Raw genomic sequence first — 20500 nt, 5'->3', positions numbered from 1 at the left:
CTGGTCCTGCAGTAACAGCGTCCTTTGATTCAGGCACACCCCAGGTCGGTCCCTTTGAAGTTGTTTGGGCAACATTCAGGTCAAGAAGGTCAGAATGTCAGATAAACAGACTTGTGGATTCATGTCGGTAGCATGCTGAATTTCAGTTACCCCCCTGGCCAGTTCCTTTGTTTGGATAACATTCAGGTCCCATCTGGCGTTACTGTCCTTTTGAGGTTATTAATGAGGTGTTGCAGAGACTGGTAAACGGCTGGTCTTGTTCTTTTGTTCTCTGTTTTGATAACACCCAGGTCTGTCCTTACTGATGTTATTTGAGCAGCAAGGAGGTCAAAGAGGTCAGGATCTATTGTCTCTTTGATGCTATCAAGAAGGTGTTACAGAGGCCATCTGTCTTTACTATCCTTTTGGTGTGGGCAAGGTAACACTCAGGACAAAGAGGTCAGATAAGCAGACTTGAGGAGACATATCAGTAATATTTAATATGCTGAGGTATAACATTCCACTCCTGGATACTCAAGTCTGCTTCTCCAAATTAAGAAGTCCTCCGAATTAGGGGAGAGAGTGTCCGACAATTATGAAATGTTAACATAAAGATACATTATTTGCTCACTACTGAAAAGGGAGCTTGACTAGCAGGAATCACAAGTTCAACAGTACTAAGGGCAACACACTAACATTCTGTAAACATACACATTGTTTCATTTCAAAATTTACACTATTTTCTATCTAAGTGTACAGAATGTGATGTGGTTTTTAAATCAATGCGATAAAGTTCATATCGTAGCGTTAGTTCATAATTATGTACAGTATTGGTCACCCATTCACCTTCCCATCTAAATACATCTGCTACTCTGGAGCCAAAATATGCTTGTTTGCCAGCCAGTATTTCAGAAACAATAGTATTTATTAAGCAAAGGTAAAATGGGAAAATTATTTTTCCCTTCATAAATTATTTCCTTATGTGCTAAACTTGGTATTCTTTCATTCCCTAATATTTCTTGCTAATTAGGCCTTTCACTTGAAAGTATCACGTATCGGGAATCATGAAAATTAATAATCTTATTAATATTATATTTGTGCTCTTACTCATGGCATACATTTAGGGTAGCTTCATATTCACCATCGATCACCGCAGTTATCTGGTATCCCGTTTTTCTTAGCATCTTTGGTTAGGGTCTGGCTATGCTCCAGTTTCAATAGGCTTGCTATGCCACTCACATGCCTTCACTCATGTAAGTCTCAGGCACCACCTCCAGAGACCAGCCCTAATGTGAAGTGGCAGGATATAGGCTCACTTCTATTGCCCAGTTGGTGCTACATAACAGCCTCATGGCACGGCACTGTATGTCTGGTTGCGTCATCATCTTCTCGGTCTGGTGAAATTTTCTCTTAACCCAGCATGTTAGCCAAATCATCAGAATGAGAGAGCAGAGCTGACCAATTTTATCACAAAAGGATGAAAGTCTATATGGAATAACATTTCCCAGTACGTGATTTTTCAAGGAAAATATTTCCTCATGACTGTTTAACTTCAATGCTTTAGTTACATTAAACCCCCCTAGTGGTAAAAGAGAGTATAAGAGAAAAAGGAGAAAAACCACTTTATGTACAGAAGGTGATAACATGTGACACAATACTTGTGTGTAAAGTAGTATTTGTGTGAGATGAGAGACACAACACTAATGCACTTAAAGGTAGTCTGTAGGACATTCAGAAAATACACCTTTTTATGTTCTGGACATAATTATTATGTCATTTAAGAGAGACCATACACACGTACAGAATGTGATAACATTTGACACAATACTTGTGTGTAAGGTAGTATTTGTATGAGATAAGAGAAACAACACTAATGCACTTAAAGGTATTCTGTAGGACATTCAGAAAATATACCTTTTTATGTTCTGGACATAATTATTATGTCATTTAAGAGAGACCATACACACGTACAGAATGTGATACCAAAATAACTTATGTCAGAGATGTGCACTGCACTGTTTATACCTGGTAAGTTAAATAAAGAGAGACCATTTTTTATTTTATTTAGCAAATATCAAATACCAATGAACACCATTTTACCAGGTATAAAGCTTTCTAATTATTTCTCTTCAGATATCCTTTTATAATATAACCCCTAACTAAATTATCATTGGGCTGTATAGAAACATAGAAACATAGAAAGATGACGGCAGAAAAGGGCCAAGGCCCATCAAGTCTGCCCACTCTATAGACCCTTTGCCCTGACCCACGTAGGGATCCCACATGGGTGTCCCCTTTATTCCTAAAAAACTGGCACGCTGCTGGCCTCGATTGCCTGTGAGCCCTAGCATAAAATCATTGTGAGCATGGTTTTCATAAGATACTTTCTGATATGTGGGGGAATCTTTTTTGGAAAGGGATATGGTACCATTTGGACTAATAGAAGGGGTGGAATAAACTCTGGAAATGGCCAATGTGCAATGTTGGGGTACCCCATAAGCTAAAACAGACAACACATAACAGAAACAGACAAACACAGAGCTCCGGCATGCTTTCTTCCATCGGTAATGATTCAGGGTTGATTTTAATCTGTAAATAAGTACACTATTAATCAAAAGAGTCACAAACAAATGTGGTATCCATTGGATTCCCACTATCAGGTCACAGTGCTGGATGTATTTTAAATGTGGCACAGTGAAATTGGTTCTCCTGACCATGTCTGGATACTAAGCTTCTAAAAGAAAGAGAGAGATAGAAACTTAAGTTAATTGCTCTATATAGTTTTACTGGTCTTCTTTTCTATTTTCTTCCATTTCAAAGCTCTGTCACACAATCGTAAGAGAATGCACGCAGGGAATTTTAATCTATAAAATATACAAGAGAGGTTTACGTGCATGTACAGTGGTTCACAATATTAGTGTTTTAGATAAAAGACACATTTGCAAAATTACTTGGAGTGCAACTTCCTTATACTATCTAACAAAACTTTATACATTATAAAGGTCACTTAGCAATATTTCTACAGTTTAGCTTTCTCTATCACCTCTCGGCATCTGTAAGTATTTTTTGTGGTAGTCTGGTATATGTATATTGCCTCCCTTGCCAAGTGGATGTAAATGGTTCTGGACATTGTTCCACTATAGGAATAGTACAATTTTTGTGGCGATCAGTACTACTATTGGTTTCTCCACCACTACTGATCTCATAGGAATGTCTGGCAATTTACCAAAACTATAGATTCCATCGGAAAGCTGTCATGTTAACCCTTTTTGGATATCTGGCAAGGAATCCCATAGATTAATCCCAAAGTGGTAATTGTCCAATTTTAAAATTTGTAAAATGTTTTCTTCCTGTTTGTATAATTTTCCCCCCAATCCTGATATTTATATTCCTACACCCCAGTGTCCACTACAGCTTGTACCTTTTGCTCCCCAGATTTCTATTAGATATTTATCTCTACCTGCGGACGCTGTTCTAATTTGGTCCAGGCAAACACTGAGACTCGGCATTCACATTATTGATCCTCCCAACACTTCCACCCTTTTAAATCAGGATAAAGAATGGAAGCAATTTCCTCAGGGGGGGCCGTTAGCACCAAAATATCCTCCCTCTCTCTTTTGTTCTCTACTTTTGTACATTCCCCATAATGTCCCTGTATCTTCTCCATCTATTTCTTCCCTCTTTACACCATCTTTTATTAATGCCAAAAACATATTCCTCCGAGACACCCGCTTAGCCCTGTTTGAATTGGATTGTCCTGTTCTCTTTTTATCAAAAGTATTTTGAGGTCTCCAGTCCCCCCGATCTCCTAACTGTCGGACTGCTTCTAAGGCTTCCAAAATAGTCCTGTCTATTTGATTGATCAACAAAGTTATCTTTACCTGTTTGTATGCTGGTGCAGCATACTTAATCATTTTATTTCTCATGGACTCAGTAAAAGGTAATGACATATATGTGTCAGCGTGACCTATTACTAAGGCTGCCTTCATAGACTCCTCCTTAATTCTCATTTGAGCATCTTTTAATGTATACCAAATCTTATCATTTAAGGGCCAATCAGATTCAAGTGGATATCGCCTCGTGACACCCCTACTAATTATCTCTAATAAAGACCATTGGGCATTTTTTTGCAGAATAAGGATCCTCCCGTAACGCATTTTGTACTGCTATTTCTTGACTAATTTGAACAAATTTAGGGGCATCTGTGGCATCTCACATAATCCCTGCTGCACCCATCTCCTGTACCCGAATTACCCATGGTATTAGTGGTTCCCCAGGCTGCTGTGTAAAGCGTGCCATCGTATCCATGACTTCTTGCTGAGTAAAGTCTTCCATAACATCATTTTTAGTTAGATTTTCTCCTGTCTGCAAATTTCCCTGTAATCTTCGTCTCCTCACTGGCTTTGCTTCTGAACTTTCTGCCTGCTTTCCTTCAATACATATATCCTCCTCACTATTATTAGCATTTGAATCACAAATTTCCCCATCCCGTTTGTTTGGATTCCAATTATCCGGCAGATGATAATTTAAGATTTTAACTTTTCTGTAACTCACTTTCCGCCTCTGTTTTTTGTATTTATATCGTGCATATCGCACGGCCTTATCTATTAACAACTTATTCTGACATTGCAGCATTCCAAAGGCATGCAGTTGATTACACCTATTCTTTTCCAGCTCTCCTGGAGAAACTGGAATACGAGGATAGACTTATAACACTAGGATTGTTCTCCCTTGAGAAAAGGAGACTGCGTGGGGATATGATCGAGACCTTCAAAATACTGAAAGGAATCGACAAAATAGAGCAGAGAAGATTATTTACACTGTCCAATTTGACACGGACTAGAGGACATGTAATGAAGCTAAGGGGGGGCAAGTTCAGGACTAATATCAGGAAGTTCTGCTTCACTCAGAGAGTAGTTGACACCTGGAATGCCCTCCCAGAGGAGATTATTGCGGAATCGACCGTCCTAGGCTTCAAGAGCAAACTAGATGCATATCTCCTTAAGAGAGGCATATAAAGATATGGTGGACTATAAATTACGCCAGGTGTACACCTGGCAGGGCCTCCGCGTGTGCGGATCGCCGGACTTGATGGACCGAAGGTCTGATCCGGAGATGGCAGTTCTTATGTTCTTATGTTCTTATGTTAATTGTAATTCCTGTTTAGCTTCATGCAAATTCCTCCAGTCTGACAAAATCATCCTTCCTTGTCTAGAAATTACTTCTTGCTCTTCTCCTTTTGAGATTTTTACCTTTTGTAAGGAGGCACATAATTCATGTGGAGTGTTCCCTCTAAGCTGAGCAGGTGTCCTCCAGCTGCATTGCTACCACTAGGGGGTGGAATATTTTCAGTCGCTAAGGACAGGTATGTTCCCTGGAGTCCTGCAGAACTTGCCTGTCCCTCACAATTGAAAAATGTGACAGTAAAACAGCACCCTCTATTGGTGAGACTGTGGGTGGAGGACTCCTGCTCAGCTTAGAGGGAACAGTGACCCACTTCCAAAAGTACAGGATTCACACAATCCTGCTTCTACAGACCACTCAGTGGCCATTAATTTTCCCATAATTTCATTCCCATTTGGAATGGAGGGATTGGGAGCCTGCTCCTCCACCCCTTGTTTTCTAGTTAGCTTTCCTGACCACATGATTACCCCACTTCCTGGTACCAATTTGTTCTGCCACTAATTTCTGACAGGTGGGATGATCAGTAACACTCAGAAAAGCACCCAGACAATATAAAGCATAAACAATAACACTTTATTATACATATATATAAATATAAATTATCCTCACCTTGACCCCAGACCATCCTCACTATTGGGAACCCCTGCAATAGATAGATGGATAGACCAAAGGACTGTCCCGTGAGACGTGACCAAACGTCATGGATTCTGGATTCTAGGAGCAGAATTCCGTCCTTATAAGCTGCTGAGTTAAACAGCTGGTCCTGCAGTAACAGCATCCTTTGATTCAGGCACACCCCAGGTCGGTCCCTTTGAAGTTGTTTGGGCAACATTCAGGTCAAGAAGGTCAGAATGTCAGATAAACAGACTTGTGGATTCATGTCGGTAGCATGCTGAATTTCAGTTACCCCCCTGGCCAGTTCCTTTGTTTGGATAACATTCAGGTCCCATCTGGCGTTACTGTCCTTTTGAGGTTATTAATGAGGTGTTGCAGAGACTGGTAAACGGCTGGTCTTGTTCTTTTGTTCTCTGTTTTGATAACACCCAGGTCTGTCCTTACTGATGTTATTTGAGCAGCAAGGAGGTCAAAGAGGTCAGGATCTATTGTCTCTTTGATGCTATCAAGAAGGTGTTACAGAGGCCATCTGTCTTTACTATCCTTTTGGTGTGGGCAAGGTAACACTCAGGACAAAGAGGTCAGATAAGCAGACTTGAGGAGACATATCAGTAATATTTAATATGCTGAGGTATAACAGAAGACAGTAGGGATTCGGTGCTGAAGTTAGGACGAAAGCCATATTGATAGGGTAGAAGAATAGAGAATCTCTCTCCTATCCTTTCTATCTCTCATCTGTTCGTCATTACTATATTTCTACTTTTGTATTCACTCACCTCCTCTCATTCATCTTCTTGCCACCCCATCCCACATGATTCCACAATTTCCATATTCTTCCTATCCCATCTCTCTTCCCTACTGTCCCTCCATGATCCATAATATCATCTCCTCTCTTTTTCCACCCCATCATGGTCCAACATTGTTCCTGCTCTTTCCTGCTGATCTTTCCTTCTCTTATTCTATAATCCAGCCTCCCCCCCCCCGCCCCTTCTAACATTTTTTTTCCTCCCTCTTATTCCCTGCTCCAACATATTTCTTGTTCTTCCCAACTGTCCTTTCATCCAGCATCTTCCCTTCCCCAGGCCTGTCTCCCTCCCCTGGGTTCAATATCTCAGCCATTCTCTTCCCTCCCAGCTCCTCTCCCATTCTTGGCTCAGACTGCCCCAGTAGCAGTGCATATACTGTCTGGAATTCTCCCCACCCCACAAACTAAGCAGTCCAGTATCTCTCTCCTTTTCCTCCTCCCCACAGTCTGGCTTCTCCTTTTGTTGAGCCAGAAACTTTCTCTCTGCATGATGCCAGACCATGCAGAAAGGGAAAGACCAAACCGTGGGGAAGAGGGAAAGGAAAAGCACACTGGATCATAGGAGGTCAAAATGTACAACGTTGTGTATGCCTTTCAGCACTATGGAAGTGATAAATAGTAGTAGGGTGGAAGAGGAATGTATTGACCTCACAGCTTACCCCTGCCCCCTCCAAATTTGAGGGTTGCCTAAGCCCTTGTAATTCCTCCCTCCCATTGTCAACCATATCTCTCTCCCCGTTCCTACCCCCCCCCCCCCCGGTTCATTATGTTTTTTTCTGGTTCCTATTCCCACCTCTCTCATCCCTCCCCATCCCCACTAATATTTATTATTTCTGTAGCGCTACAAGACGCATGCAGCGCTGTACATTAAATACACACAAGACGGTCCCCGTTCAAAAGAGCTTACAAACAGGTTGCATTTGTTATAAGACATTATATGGATGGATACCTTGGGGATCAAAACTCATCTCTTTGCCAAATTTTATAAATAAGTATTCTGTAATTTAAATATGTAATTTCCTGTGCATGTACAGTTCTTGCATTTGTTAACAGCATCAAACTGAGAGGTTTTGTGGTATATAAATGGTTTGTTATGTAATATTAATTATAAAAGACACACTGAACAAAGATTATAAAGATTATAATTACAAAGATTATAAAGATTATATGCTGTTCATATAGGGAAATACAAAGGGAGAAGAGGTAGGGAGGGTAGGGGGTTGCAGCAGGAATGACAAACAATTGTGGTGCTTTACAAATTGGAAGGGTTAAGATTTAAAAGGTGTTTCAAAAAAGTAGGTCTTCAGTCTTGACTTGAATATTGCCAGAGATGGAGCCTGTCGTACTGAGTCAGGCAGATTGTTCCAGATGTACGGCGCAGTAAGGCAGAAGGGACGGAATCAGGAGTTGGCTTTTGTACCTCTGTATCATGCTTCTGTTCTAACTCCAGCTTTTCTTCATGGAATTTAATCTCTATCGCTTTTGTTGAATGTCCAACTCCTTTTTATGTATGCGAAACAGTTCTTGGTCATCATGGAAGAAGTTTTTCCCCAGGCTTGTTTGGGGGGAAATCGGAGACAGGGGGATAGGTTTCTCTCTCAAATACCTTTCCACCTGTTGAGACATGCTTCTATGTCACTATCACCCAAAAAAGCAGCATCTCTTTTATGATGGCCCTCCTGATGAATAGCGAGGTTCTCTTCATCAGAGCAATGGGACTTGAGGACTGTGATCTGCATATATTTGACTGTGAATGTGCACTGGAGACTCAACTGCAGAAATTTGGAACAGTCTCTACAATTCTTCTACTTTCAGGTCTACCCAGTCAGGTTCGGTAATCCCTTGGGGTTAGAGCTGCACACTTTTGGAGAAAGAGGTTCATCAATATAGACAGATATGTATGAAGGTAATGTTTTCAGAACCCCAGCTTCAGGTCATGTTCCCAATTTTAACTTCCCATTATTCCTGCGCTGGTTCCAGAAGCATCACACAACTTTTTAAGCCAAAGTGCACATCTCTGGTTTATTTGACAGTTTTAGAACATATGGTTTCATGTCCACTAGATCAGTGTTTTTCAACCTTTTTTGGGCAAAGGCACACTTGTTTCATGAAAAAAATCACGAGGCACACCACCATTAGAAAATGTTAAAAAATTTAACTCTCTGCCTATATTGACTATATATAAAGTAATTCTCTTGAATAGGAATCAAATAAACACAAAGAAAGTATTTTATAATTACTTTATTACGAAATAAAAATTATAAAATACTTTATTCAGTGCGAAACCTGGGCCTGTTTGGCTGAACACAAAGCTGATATTCTGGCTGGAATCGAAGAAAGACACACACGTAGCTCTTCGTCAACAGCTCTCAGTCTCTCTCTGTATTTGGTTTTTATAGCATACAAAAATAGACAAATATACCCTCCATCCTTTTTATTAAACCACAATAGCAGTTTTTAGCGCAGGGAGCTGCGCTGAATGTCCAGCGCTGCTCTTGACGCTCATAGGCTCCCTGCGCTAAAAACCACTATTGCGGTTTAGTAAAAGGTGACCATATTGTAAAATAGACAGCAGATATAAATTCAGAACTGTGCATAGTAAGTGAAGGGAAGTTTTCATCTCTGGGAATTTACCCAGTTAACTATTAAGTTATTTGGGCAAATTCCTTTGAAAACTGTGGTAATACTGCCTCCACTTTGCTAAATTTAAAATAAAATCATTTTTCCTACCTTGTCTGGTGATTTCTGGTTGCACTTTCTTCTTCTGACTGTGCATCCAATCTTTCTTCCCTTCTATCAGCCTGTATGCTTTCTCTCCTCCACACCTCATTCTCTCCCCCAACTTTTTCTTCCTCTCTCCCTGACCTTTCTTTCTTTTTTTCTGTTTCTCTTCTTTCCTTCTGTTTCCCTGCCTGCCCCCTTTCTTTCTTTCTTTCTCCCTGCCGTTCCCCAAGCCACTGCCGCTGCCATCGGGGAACAGGACCCACCAATGGATAACAGGCCCCAAAGCCGACGCCGACGCATGCTCTCCCTGACGTCAATTCTACAATCGGAGAGGAAGTTCCGCCCAGCCAGGCAGCGATTGGCTGGCCCGAACTTCCTCTCAGACTGCAGAATTGACGTCGGGGAGAGGAAGACTGATAGGTCCGATAGATTAGATCGCCAAGACAAAGTGAGTCCTGGGTGATCGACTCACTTTGCCTTGGCGAGCTACTGGCGCCCCTGCCTCGGGCCCCCTGTCAGCTCCGGGCCCGGCGGCCCTGCGGCACACCAGGCAACATCTCGCGGCACACTAGTGTGCCGCGGAACAGCGGTTGAAAAACACTGCACTAGATAATGATCAAACTCTGCATCCAACTTTTCCCATATTTCCTCTGAGGTACTCATTATGATACTCTCTCTGGATGCAGACAAGGAATTTGCTCAATATTGGGGCTGCTCGAGCATCCATAGTGCCAGCTCCAAGGAATGTCTGACTCCCCCAGACTGCAAACAGAAAAGACAGGGGGGGAAGGGAAAAAATAAATAAAGAGAGAAATAAAGAAGTAACTGACCCGAGCCACAGCCCCTCCTACAAATCATTTAAACTTCCACCCTCTGGCTGACAGATACCCCCACCCCTCGGCCAACTTAAAACATCTCCAGGAGGCCCAACAGTCCGAACTTCTGTTCCCCTTCTGTCTAGCTCCCTAGAGTGTATGGCTCAGTGGTTAGAGCTGCAGCCTCAGTACCCTGAGGCTGTGGGTTCGAATCCCATGCTGCTCCTTGTGACCCTGGGCAAGTCACTTAATCCCCCATTGTCCCAGGTACATTAGTTAGTGTTTGAGCCCACCAGGAGACATAGGGGAAAATGCATGAGTACCTGAATGTAAACCACTTAGGCTATAAGTGACATATAAATAAATAATAATTTCCCTCACCTTTCCAGTCTCCTTTCAATATCCAGCTGTTCCTTTTCAGAAGGGCCCTGGCACAGCAGCCATTCTCACAAGCTGCCGGCTGCTGCTGCAAAGCTTTTCTTCAGGCATTTAAAAAACAGTGCTGTAATCTGGGTATGTGATGAACCCTGTTAGAAGCTCCATATAAGAGACTCCATATAAGCTTCAGTTAAAAGCTAGCAAACATTTATTGCAGGGGTGCCCACACTTTTTTGACTCACGAGCTACTTTTAAAATGACCAAGCCAAAATGATCTACCAACAATAAAATTTTTAAAAAACACAACGCATACTGTACGCATAGAATTGTTAATTATCATTCCTATTCCGGGGTTTTTTCAAAGAGGTCAAAGCAGATGACTCTATGCACTGTCACCTCAGTAACAACCATACAAAAATAGACAAATACCCACCCCCCTCCCTTTTTACTAAACCACAATAGCAGATTTTAGCGCAGGGAGCTGCGCTGAATGCCCAGCGCTGCTCTCGACGCTCATAGGCTCCCTGCGCTAAAAACCACTATTGCGGTTTAGTAAAAGAGGACCATATTGTAAAATATAGACAGCAGATATAAATTCAGACACATTTTGATCACTAAATTTAAAATAAAATCATTTTTTCCTACCTTGTCTGGTGATTTCATAAATCTCTGGTTGCACTTTCTTCTTCTGACTGTGCATCCAATCTTTCTTTCAGCCTGTAAGCTTCCTCTCCTCCACACCTCATTCCCTCCCCCAACTTTTTCTTCCTCTCTCCCTGACCTTTCTTTCTTTCTCTCTTCATGCCCCCTTTCTTTTTTTCTGTTTCTCTTCTTTCCTTCTGTCTCCCTGCCTGCCCCCTTTCTTTCTTTCTCCCTGCCCTTCCCCAAGCCACTGCCACTGCCATCGGGGAACAGGACCCAAACCGCCACCAATGGATAACAGGCCCCAAAGCCGCCGCTGCTCTGCTTCGGGCCGACCAGCATTCCTCTCCCCGACGTCAATTCTGCCGTCGGAGAGGAAGTTCCGCCCAGCCAGGCAGCGATTGGATGGCCCGAACTTCCTCTCCAACGGCAGAATTGACATCGGGGAGAGGAAGACTGATCGGCCCGATATATCGCCAAGGCAAAGTGAGTCCTGGGTGATTGACTCACTTTGCCTTGGCGAGCTACCCGTCGATTGCGATCGACCTATTAGGCACCCCTGATTTATTGGATGTTTGGGGCTAGATCTGTTTTAATAATGAATAAGTGCCAAAAAGGTGCCAAACTGACCAGATTACCACTGGAGGAATGTAAGCATGACTTCCTCCTCCACTCCACCAGTGGTAATTGATCACCTCCAACTCCCCCCCCCCCCTCAACAAAAAAGTAAATTAAATAGTACATACCTGCCTAGAGCAAGCAGGTCTCTGGAGTAGCCTAGTGGTCAGTGGGTCAGTGCAGTGGACTGCCGAGAAGGGGACCCAGGCCCTTATCCAACTCTAACTAGTACACTTGTGGTGCAGAATGTGACTCTACAAAAGCTACTGTACCATCATTTGCAGGCTTAAGGGCTATTAGTGTGGTGTACAGTTGGGTCCATATGCTTTGAGTGGGTTTTGGAGGGCTCACCAAACAGTATAAGGGAGTTATGGTGTACCTGGGCCTTTTTATGTGAAGTGTACTCAGTGCTCCCTAAGGAGCCCCACTACTCCACTAGGATGTCTGTGTGACCAGTCTACTAAAAATGCTGACCCCTCCTACATCCCAATGGCTTGTTTTGTGAGTTTATATTTTGGACATGTTGTGGGGGGTTTTCCAAACATGGTTCAAAAAAGATAGGCAAGCATACTGAAAATGACCATTTTTGAAATAACAAGATAAATGTTTTTCTATTTTGAAAATTATTGTTTGCTACTAGATTTTTATGTGTCTTCTGCAAAATGTCCAAACTCAGATTTGATCATCATATTAAAAATTGCCCTCTATGTCACTTACATGTATCATTACAGACTAAGAATTAAGTGCCTTACTAATATTTTCTTAGCTAAATATATACTTATTAGTGTTTAAGCCAGTTACATTAACGGGTGCTAGTAAAGCCTCCTTCCCTTACATGTCCCCTATTTTCAGCCCCAGCTCCAAACCCATTTTACCCATTTTTCTCACCAGCAGCATTTCCCTCCCCACCCCACTTCCCTATGCAGTAGCAGCAGCAGCAGCATCCCCTCCCCCTCCATTTCCCTGTGCAGCAGGAGCAGCATTTCCCTCCCCCACCCCACTTCCCTGTGCAGCAGCACCTCTTCTGTGCTCCCCCTGTCCCTCTTCCCTGCTCCCCCCGGTCCAGCAGCACCTCTTCCGTGCTCCTCCTGTCCCTCTTCCCTGCTCTCCCTGTCCAGCAGCACCTCTTCCCTGCTCCCACTGACCCTCTTCCCTGCTCCCTCGGTCCAGCAGCACCTCTTCCCTGCTACCCCTGTCCCTCTTCCCTGCTCCCCCCGGTCCAGCAGCACCTATTCCCTGCTCCCCCTGACCCTCTTCCTTGCTCCCCCCCCCGGTCCAACAGCACCTCTTCCCTGATTCCCCAGTCCAGCAGCACCTCTTCCCTGCTCCCACTGTCCCTCTTCCCTGCTCCCCCGGTTCAGCAGCACCTCTTCCCTGCTCCCCCTGTCCCTCTTCCTTGCTCCCCCGGTCCAGCAGCACCTCTTCCCTGCTCCCACTGTCCCTCTTCCTTGCTCCCCCCGGTCAGTAGCACCTCTTCCTTGCTCCCCCTGTCCCTCTTCCCTGCTCCCCAGTCCAGCAGCACCCCTTATCTGCTTCCCCGGTCCAGCATGGTCGTTTGCAGCCTGGTGAGGATCGTGGCCGGCTGTAGCAAACCTCACAAGCCGCTCTGCATCTCGATAGCATATTCCCTCTGACGTGATCGCGTACGACAGAGGAAATGTGCTACCGAGGTGCTGTGAGGCCTGCGAAGTTTGCTACAGCCAGCTGCAATCTTCACCAGGCTCCTTTGAAGGTGTCGGCAGCAGTTGGTGAGTGAGAGCGGGAGGGGGGAAGCTCCGGAGTGTTCCCTGCCACCGTGTTCTATAATAGAATTCGACCAGGGAACAGAAAACACGGCGGCAGTGATCACGAAACCATAAGTGCGCATGCGCACTTAGGGTTTTATAATTATTGATGCACCAAGGGAGGAATTCTATAAGAGGTGCCTAATGATAGGCACCTAAATAAATAGGCACCTAACTTAATTAGTAAACTAGTTTCAATTACGAGCTTTAACAAGCTCATAATTGAAACAAATAAAAATTACAAAAGATAGATGCCTAACTCCAAAGTAGGCATGTTTAATGGTGGAGAAGGTCTTAGAAGGAATTAGGTGCGATTCCCTAAAGGACTTAAGACCGGATTCTCTAATATCACTGGTATAATCTGACGGGCCATTGTTATGGCTGTAAATGTAATGATTTAAAAAAGATTATTCATTCTTGAAGAACCATGCATGTAAATGAGAGTTGTGGAGGTTCATGGAGAGTTGTCAAATTTACATGAGATGGGTCACTGGTGATAGCGATCGGCATATGCAATATGCACTGAAACAATAGTCCACGGAAAGAGTTGCATATGTGCTGGGAAAAAGCTACATCATAGGCATGCATATCGTGGGCATGCCTTATTGAAGTGCAATATATGCATATCATAGGCACACATCACATGTGGCTCCCTGTGCCAATCATAGGCGTGCCAGTGTTATTGGATGGAGGGAAAGGGAAGGGAGGGGATATATAAGCATCAGCTTTCAACAAGTGCGCATAAGACACGCCTTAAGTACATACGGCCAAGACACGTGCATTTAAGATTTATTTTCCCCTGAAACTATTATACAACTATACTACTATAATTTATGTGAATGGTATATATTTTTTTTTTATTTTATCATGAGCCACAGCCAGAAACACATGCCTGAGACACGCTTTTCACAGTACCGGTACCTCTGGACCAGCCAGTAACTCAGTTATCAAAACCCAGTGCTACGCTTAGAGAATGGAGAATCACTCAGATTATTTGTTTAAATATTAATGAGTCAATTTTACTAACATTTTAATATTTATGACCTCATTGTAATACATTTGCATGGCAGAGTTGGAGAGTGCTAGAAAGTTCGTAAAAGACCATGGTGAGCCGTTCTGATAATCATGCAGTAAAATACTGCCATGCTAAACCCGCTGAAACCAGTTTAGTGACCATTGTTAAAGGCACAGTTATGAGAATCTGGCCCTTAGGTGCTTTTAAAACCCTGGCTTACATCACGGGCGCCTAAGTTTTAAGTTAGGCCCCTATTACAGAATTGCTCCTAAGTGTGATTGCCAAGAGATAGGTGCTTATATTATAGGCGCCTATCTTTTTAGATGCCATTTACAGAATTTCCCAAGTACTGTACAAGAATTATATGCATTTACATATGTAAATGTGTAACCTTAGATTATATAATTGTCCTTCTATTGCCTAATAACACGAGAGACACATGCTTAGCTCTGTGACAGTAAGGACATTAAACAACAAACAGCTGGAAAATCATAGAGAACCCCGAGTGACAAAACAAAACAAAAACCCTCATTGTTGCATAGTGAGTTCGAGAAAGACGAACCTATTTATTTAATGTAGTAAATTGTTCACTTGCAACTAAAGATATTCTCAATAAATCGTTCTTTTTTCCAACAAGCCTAGAATATAGCAAATTCAAAAGTCTCATCCCTCAAACAATTTTGTAGTGTTTTTATTTTTTATATAACAAAAATAATTAATAGTAGTAACAGTTTGCATTCTACTATAGCAAAGAATTTCTATATTCACCATGTGTTTCCGTTACTAATTTATTTACAAAAACGATACAATCAGGTTTAACAACTGATCATGATAAACAACTTCTCATCTCCAGTAAAATGATCCGTTTCATAGCTCAGTTGTTTCACTTACCCAGAATAAACCAAAGGAAATGCCGAGGGATGGTAGTCGATTCCACTGCCATGATTTTACAGTGCTGTATCCAAAGAGGTTAAGGTCAACTTGTTTATTTCAACCACACAGTCAAAATTTAAAAAGCCATACAAAAATAAAAGCAGAACTATCAGCACCCTTTTGTGACTCTAATGAAATAGAAACTGCAATCTGCCCGAATAAACGTTCTTCCTAGTAAATCTCCGTCTCTCCTTTGCGCTTCAGATAGAGAACAGGGTCAGGTCACTTTTATAGCAGCAGAGAACAAAGTATGTTGTTTTCCCGCTCGTACTGGGCTCCTTATATCCAGCTGACACACTCCTTTATGATTAGATTTCAGAAGGCTTATTCCCCCTTATTGATTGCAGGCTTTCTTTATATCTTTGTACGAGTAAACTTGATTCTCTGGTTAAAATCTGCTGCAGCTCACATAAATAAGGAGGCAGACACTTTAAGGCTCAGAAAAAGGAGGAGGAGGAGGAGGCAACAGTAGATGCAAGTGTTTGCAGTTAGTTTTCTCTGGTTGGCTTTGACTGTTCAGACTAGCTTCTTATAATCTCAGTGGGCGGATTTAAATTTAGAAAACCTGAGGTCTTAAAATAGATTTCACCATGTGCTGTCAAAAAAGCATCACCGATTATTAAATACTGTACCACCAGTTATGCTTTTTTGTCTTTGTTGTTCCAGTAAAAATAATAATAAAAAAGCACTAATTAAAAATGTATTTGAATATGAATTTTTAAAAACGTTCCACTAAGAGTGTACAAACTACATTTTGACTGGAGTATGAAGATATGAGCTTAGGAACTATAATCCCTAATTCTGTATAAAAAGTGAATTAGAGAAAATGCCTTTTAATTGTTTTTAACAAAATGTAATGTAATGATTTTAACATATACAAAACCAAACAGCTCTATTTTATAATCATATAATAGTAAGGCACATCTGGATTTACCCAGACATGACCTATTTTTAGAGGACATGTCCAGGTTTTGAAAAGCTTCCAGCTCAGGCAGGTGCAATGCGGTGATGTCATGCACATCACATAACACCTACGTATGCGCAGATGCCTTCCAAATGCGGCTCCTTGCACTTGAGAGGGGCTGGGCATGATGTGGGTGAGATGGGGCAGGGTGGAGCTGAACTGGGCAGGCCTGGGGGCAGTGGCGTACCAAGGGGGGGGCGGGAGGGGCGATCCGCCCAGGGTGCCAGCCCTGAAGGGGTGCTCCCGGCCTTGCCGTTCAGTCCCCCCACGCCCCCGAAGGACCGCTCGCCCCACTGACCTTCCTGCACCACCTGTGAAGCAGCAAGCAGCAGGATCGCGAGGTCAGCTATCCCTGAGCTGCTTGGGCGCTGCTTCCTGCGCCGCGGTCCCGCTCCTCCTCTGACATCAGAGGAGGGGCGGGAACGCGGCGCAGGAAGCAGTACCGAAGCAGCGCAGGGATAGCTGACGTCGCGATCCTGCTGCGGCTGCTTCATAGGTGGTGCAGGAAGGTCAGTGGGGCGAGCGGTCCTTCGGGGGTGGTGGGGACTGAACGGCAAGGCCGGGAGCATAGGTAGTGCTGCTTCATAGGTGGTGCGGGGAGGCCAGGGGGGCGAGCGGTCCTTCAGGGTGGGGCGGGTGGGCAGGCAGGCAAGCATTCAAGGGGGAGGGGGGGGGCAGGCAGGCCTTCAAGGGGGGGGACAGGCCTTCGGGGGGGGTGCAGACCTTCAAGGGGAAGGGACAGGCCTTCAAGGGGGGGGCAGGCAGGCCTTCAAGGGGGGACAGGTCTACAAGGGGGGACAGGTCTACAAGGGGGTGGGACAGGCCTTCAGGGAGGTGCAGGACTTCAGGGGGGGTGCAGGCCTTCAAGGGGGGGACAGGCAGGCAGGCCTACAAGGGGGAGGACAGGCCTACAAGGGGGTGGGACAGGCCTTCAAGGGGGGGACAGGCCTTCAGGGGGGTGCAGGCCTTTGGGGGGGGTGCAGACCTTCAAGGGGGGGGACAGGCCTTCAAGGGGGGGACAGGCAGGCAGGTCTTCAAGGTGGGGGGACAGGCCTACAAGAGGGAGGGACAGGCCTTCAAGGGGGGGACAGGCCTACAAGGGGGTGGGACAGGCATTCAAGGGGGGTGCAGGCCTTCAAGGGGGGACAGGCAGACCTTTAAGGGGGGACAGGCCTTTGGGGGGGGACCCTGGTTTAGAAGTACACGGAGGGAAGGGGGTGTTCAAAGAGACGTGCATATGCCAAACTTTGGGGGGGGGGATGAAGAAATAATGGGTCTGAAAATAGAGGAGAGGGAGAGAAATGATGGACCATGAGATTTAGGGAGGGAAGGAACTGAAAGGGAGAGAAATTGGACACAAGGGATGGTGTGGAGGAGGGATAGAGATACTGGATAGGAGGGTAATTGGGAAAAGAAAGGAAGAGATGTTGGACTCTGGGGTGGTGGGGAAGGAGGGAGAGATGCCGGATGAAAGGGTAGTTAAGAAAAGGTGGATCTGTGGAGGGAGATGAAAAAAAGGAAAGATACCAGACTTCCTGGAGAGGGAAGGGAAATGGAAAGGGAGGACAGAGTTGGCAGATGGATGGTTAGCACGCAGAAAGAAGAAAGATGGAGACCCTGGCAAGCAAGTTATCAGAAGAAAACCAGAGCCTTGGACCAACAAGATTTGAAATATAACCAGACAACAAAAGGTAGAAAAATTAATTTTATTTTCTGTTTTGTGATTATAATATGTCAGATTTGAAATGTGTATCCTGTCAGAGCTGGTGTTGGACTGCAAACGTGAGCTAGGATTTAACAGAGAGAGGAAAAGTCCTTTTTGTTTCTTTATTTTATTTACACCACAGCGCCAGTGTGGTTAGGAGAAGCCAAAGGGGGTGAAAAAGCTATAAAACCCACCAGGAGTTTTGAAAAAAATCACCCAACTGGGCAGGAAAATCGAATTGAAAAACCAATTCAATAGGCTGAATCGAATCGAAATTTTTTTTCCTGAATCTGGCAGCATTAGTTTGCGCTACTGTCTTAGACTTTAGGACCTGGGATTGGGGAGAGATGGCATCCTCAGTACTTTATAATGCAAGTGAAACGAGGATTTGGTCAGACTTTTGAAGGGTCTGCAGAAAAAAAATATTGTATAGGCCGGGGACATGAAACAGCAGGAAATGGGAACTTTTCTTCCTTCTATTTTTGTGAATGGAAAGACTGAGGATGTCAGAGAGTTCAGTTAAAATATGTGCTTTATAAGAAAATATAATAATGTGTTTTATAAAGTTTATAGCATAGCTGGCCTACCCAGTGAGGTGTTTCTAGTGGTGGTGGTGACAGCGTGTCAATGTGTTGAGAGGAAGAGGTGGTATGGGAAATTCTGCTGAGCAAACTCCGGGCCCATTTCCACCCCCCAGTTAGTCCACTCCACTCAATTGGTTCACACACTGAGTGGGTCTTTGGGTGTTGTGTTGGGATCTCTTCCAGTGGTTTATCAGTATCTCCTTCTGGTCCAAGGAAGGAAACTTTGTTATCCTTAGCATTGACCTACAGAATATGTTTGTAACAGCACTGCTTGTGTGGCATTAGGCTATGTATTGATCGAAAGAAAAAAACAGACCTTTGCACATTTTTGCACTATATGGTGGGTGTATGAGGAGATTCACATTTCCTGCACAGCTAAGTCCATGTGAAGTTACCTTGTGCTGTATTTGACATCTAGCAAGGTCTCTGTTTGAAAGGAAAGATCTAAACTTAAAAATGAAGTGGCCAGAAGTTATGGTAAAAGCAGATAGTGTAGCTGGTTTTAAGAAAGATTTGGACAAATTCCTGGAGGAAAAGTCCATAATCTATTATTAAGACATGGGGGAAGTGTCTGCTTGCCCTGGATCGGTAGCATGGAATGTTGCTACTCTTTGGGTTTTGACCAGGTATTAGTGTCCTGGATTGGCTACCATGAGAATGGGCTACTGGGCATGATGGACCATTGGTCTGACCCAGTTAGGCTATTCTTATGTTATGTTCTCATCTGTAGGGGCCTTTGTTTTCACTTCTTATTTTAATGTATTTTTTTTCTGGGAACTTATCAGTGTTTTTTATAATGGGAACAAAAATGGAAGAGAATTAATGTGTGTGGGATGAGGGGGTAACTAATTTCTTCAGCTAAATAATTCAATCCACTTCAAACAGACATAGGAGAACTCACGCACCATTCACACACCCTCCAACCAAAAACGTCAAAAGAAAAAAAACTGTTCGACAACCTCCTAGCCATTCGAGCTGCAACACTCGACCCCCAACCCTACAACCAATTGACATCGACCACATACTGCAAAACCTTCAAAAAGAAATAAAAACCCTTCTATTCAAAAAACACATAAAACCGAACTAACACAATCAGAACTGTCCCAAGCATCACCTGCAACTACTCCATATGTACTTCTGATGTCATGACAATTCAGACATAATTTATGTTATGTTATGTTTGGAATATAAGAAAATTTTCACTGCCTGTTTCTATTCTGACCATTTATTCCATTTCATGGTCATTACAAAAAATATTTTTTTACATGGGGGGGGGGTGTCAAAAAATGATGGGCCCCGGGTGCCACATACCCTAGGTATGCCACTGCCTGGGGGACAGGGCCATGAATCCGTATTGTACAGATAAAGACCTATACAGTTAATCCAGTCTGCCCAATAAGATAAACTTTAGAAGACACAAGTGGAGAGTGGGACAGTGCACATCAATCTTGGGAACAATAAGTTTTATTTATATAAACTCAAATAATAAATATGATGTCCCTTCTGACCCTCTGTGACCTGACATGGTCCATGTTTTGGCCTCCCAATGGAAGCCTTCCTCAGGGGCGTAGTGATCTGTCTGAAAAAATACATGTATATTGTCACACCTGTGCTCTGAATGAACACCCGGAGAAGCCAGGTAGTGACACGTTGCTTGCTTCTGGCGTGGTCCCTTTAGAATTAGGGTATCCTTTCAAGATGGCCATCACTAGACTACCGCCTAACCCAGCTTATTTCCAAGGTCTTTTAAGAATA

General features: G+C 43.5%; 1 protein-coding gene across 1 annotated transcript in view; it reads right to left on the bottom strand.

The window, feature by feature from the left end:
* RAMP1 (receptor activity modifying protein 1) overlaps window positions 1-15982 on the bottom strand; it is a 271860-nt gene extending 255878 nt beyond the window's left edge. The window contains exon 1 of the mRNA XM_033945648.1: window positions 15451-15982. Within this exon, the coding sequence (XP_033801539.1) occupies window positions 15451-15502 (52 nt within the window). The 5' untranslated portion in view covers window positions 15503-15982. The remainder of the gene's footprint in view (window positions 1-15450) is intronic.
* Window positions 15983-20500: the final 4518 nt, after the last annotated feature.

This window comes from Geotrypetes seraphini, chromosome 5, assembly GCF_902459505.1.
Source record: "Geotrypetes seraphini chromosome 5, aGeoSer1.1, whole genome shotgun sequence".
Classification (NCBI taxonomy): domain Eukaryota; kingdom Metazoa; phylum Chordata; class Amphibia; order Gymnophiona; family Dermophiidae; genus Geotrypetes; species Geotrypetes seraphini.
The sequence above is the reverse complement of the archived record's forward strand: the minus strand, read 5'-3'. Positions and strand labels throughout refer to the sequence as shown.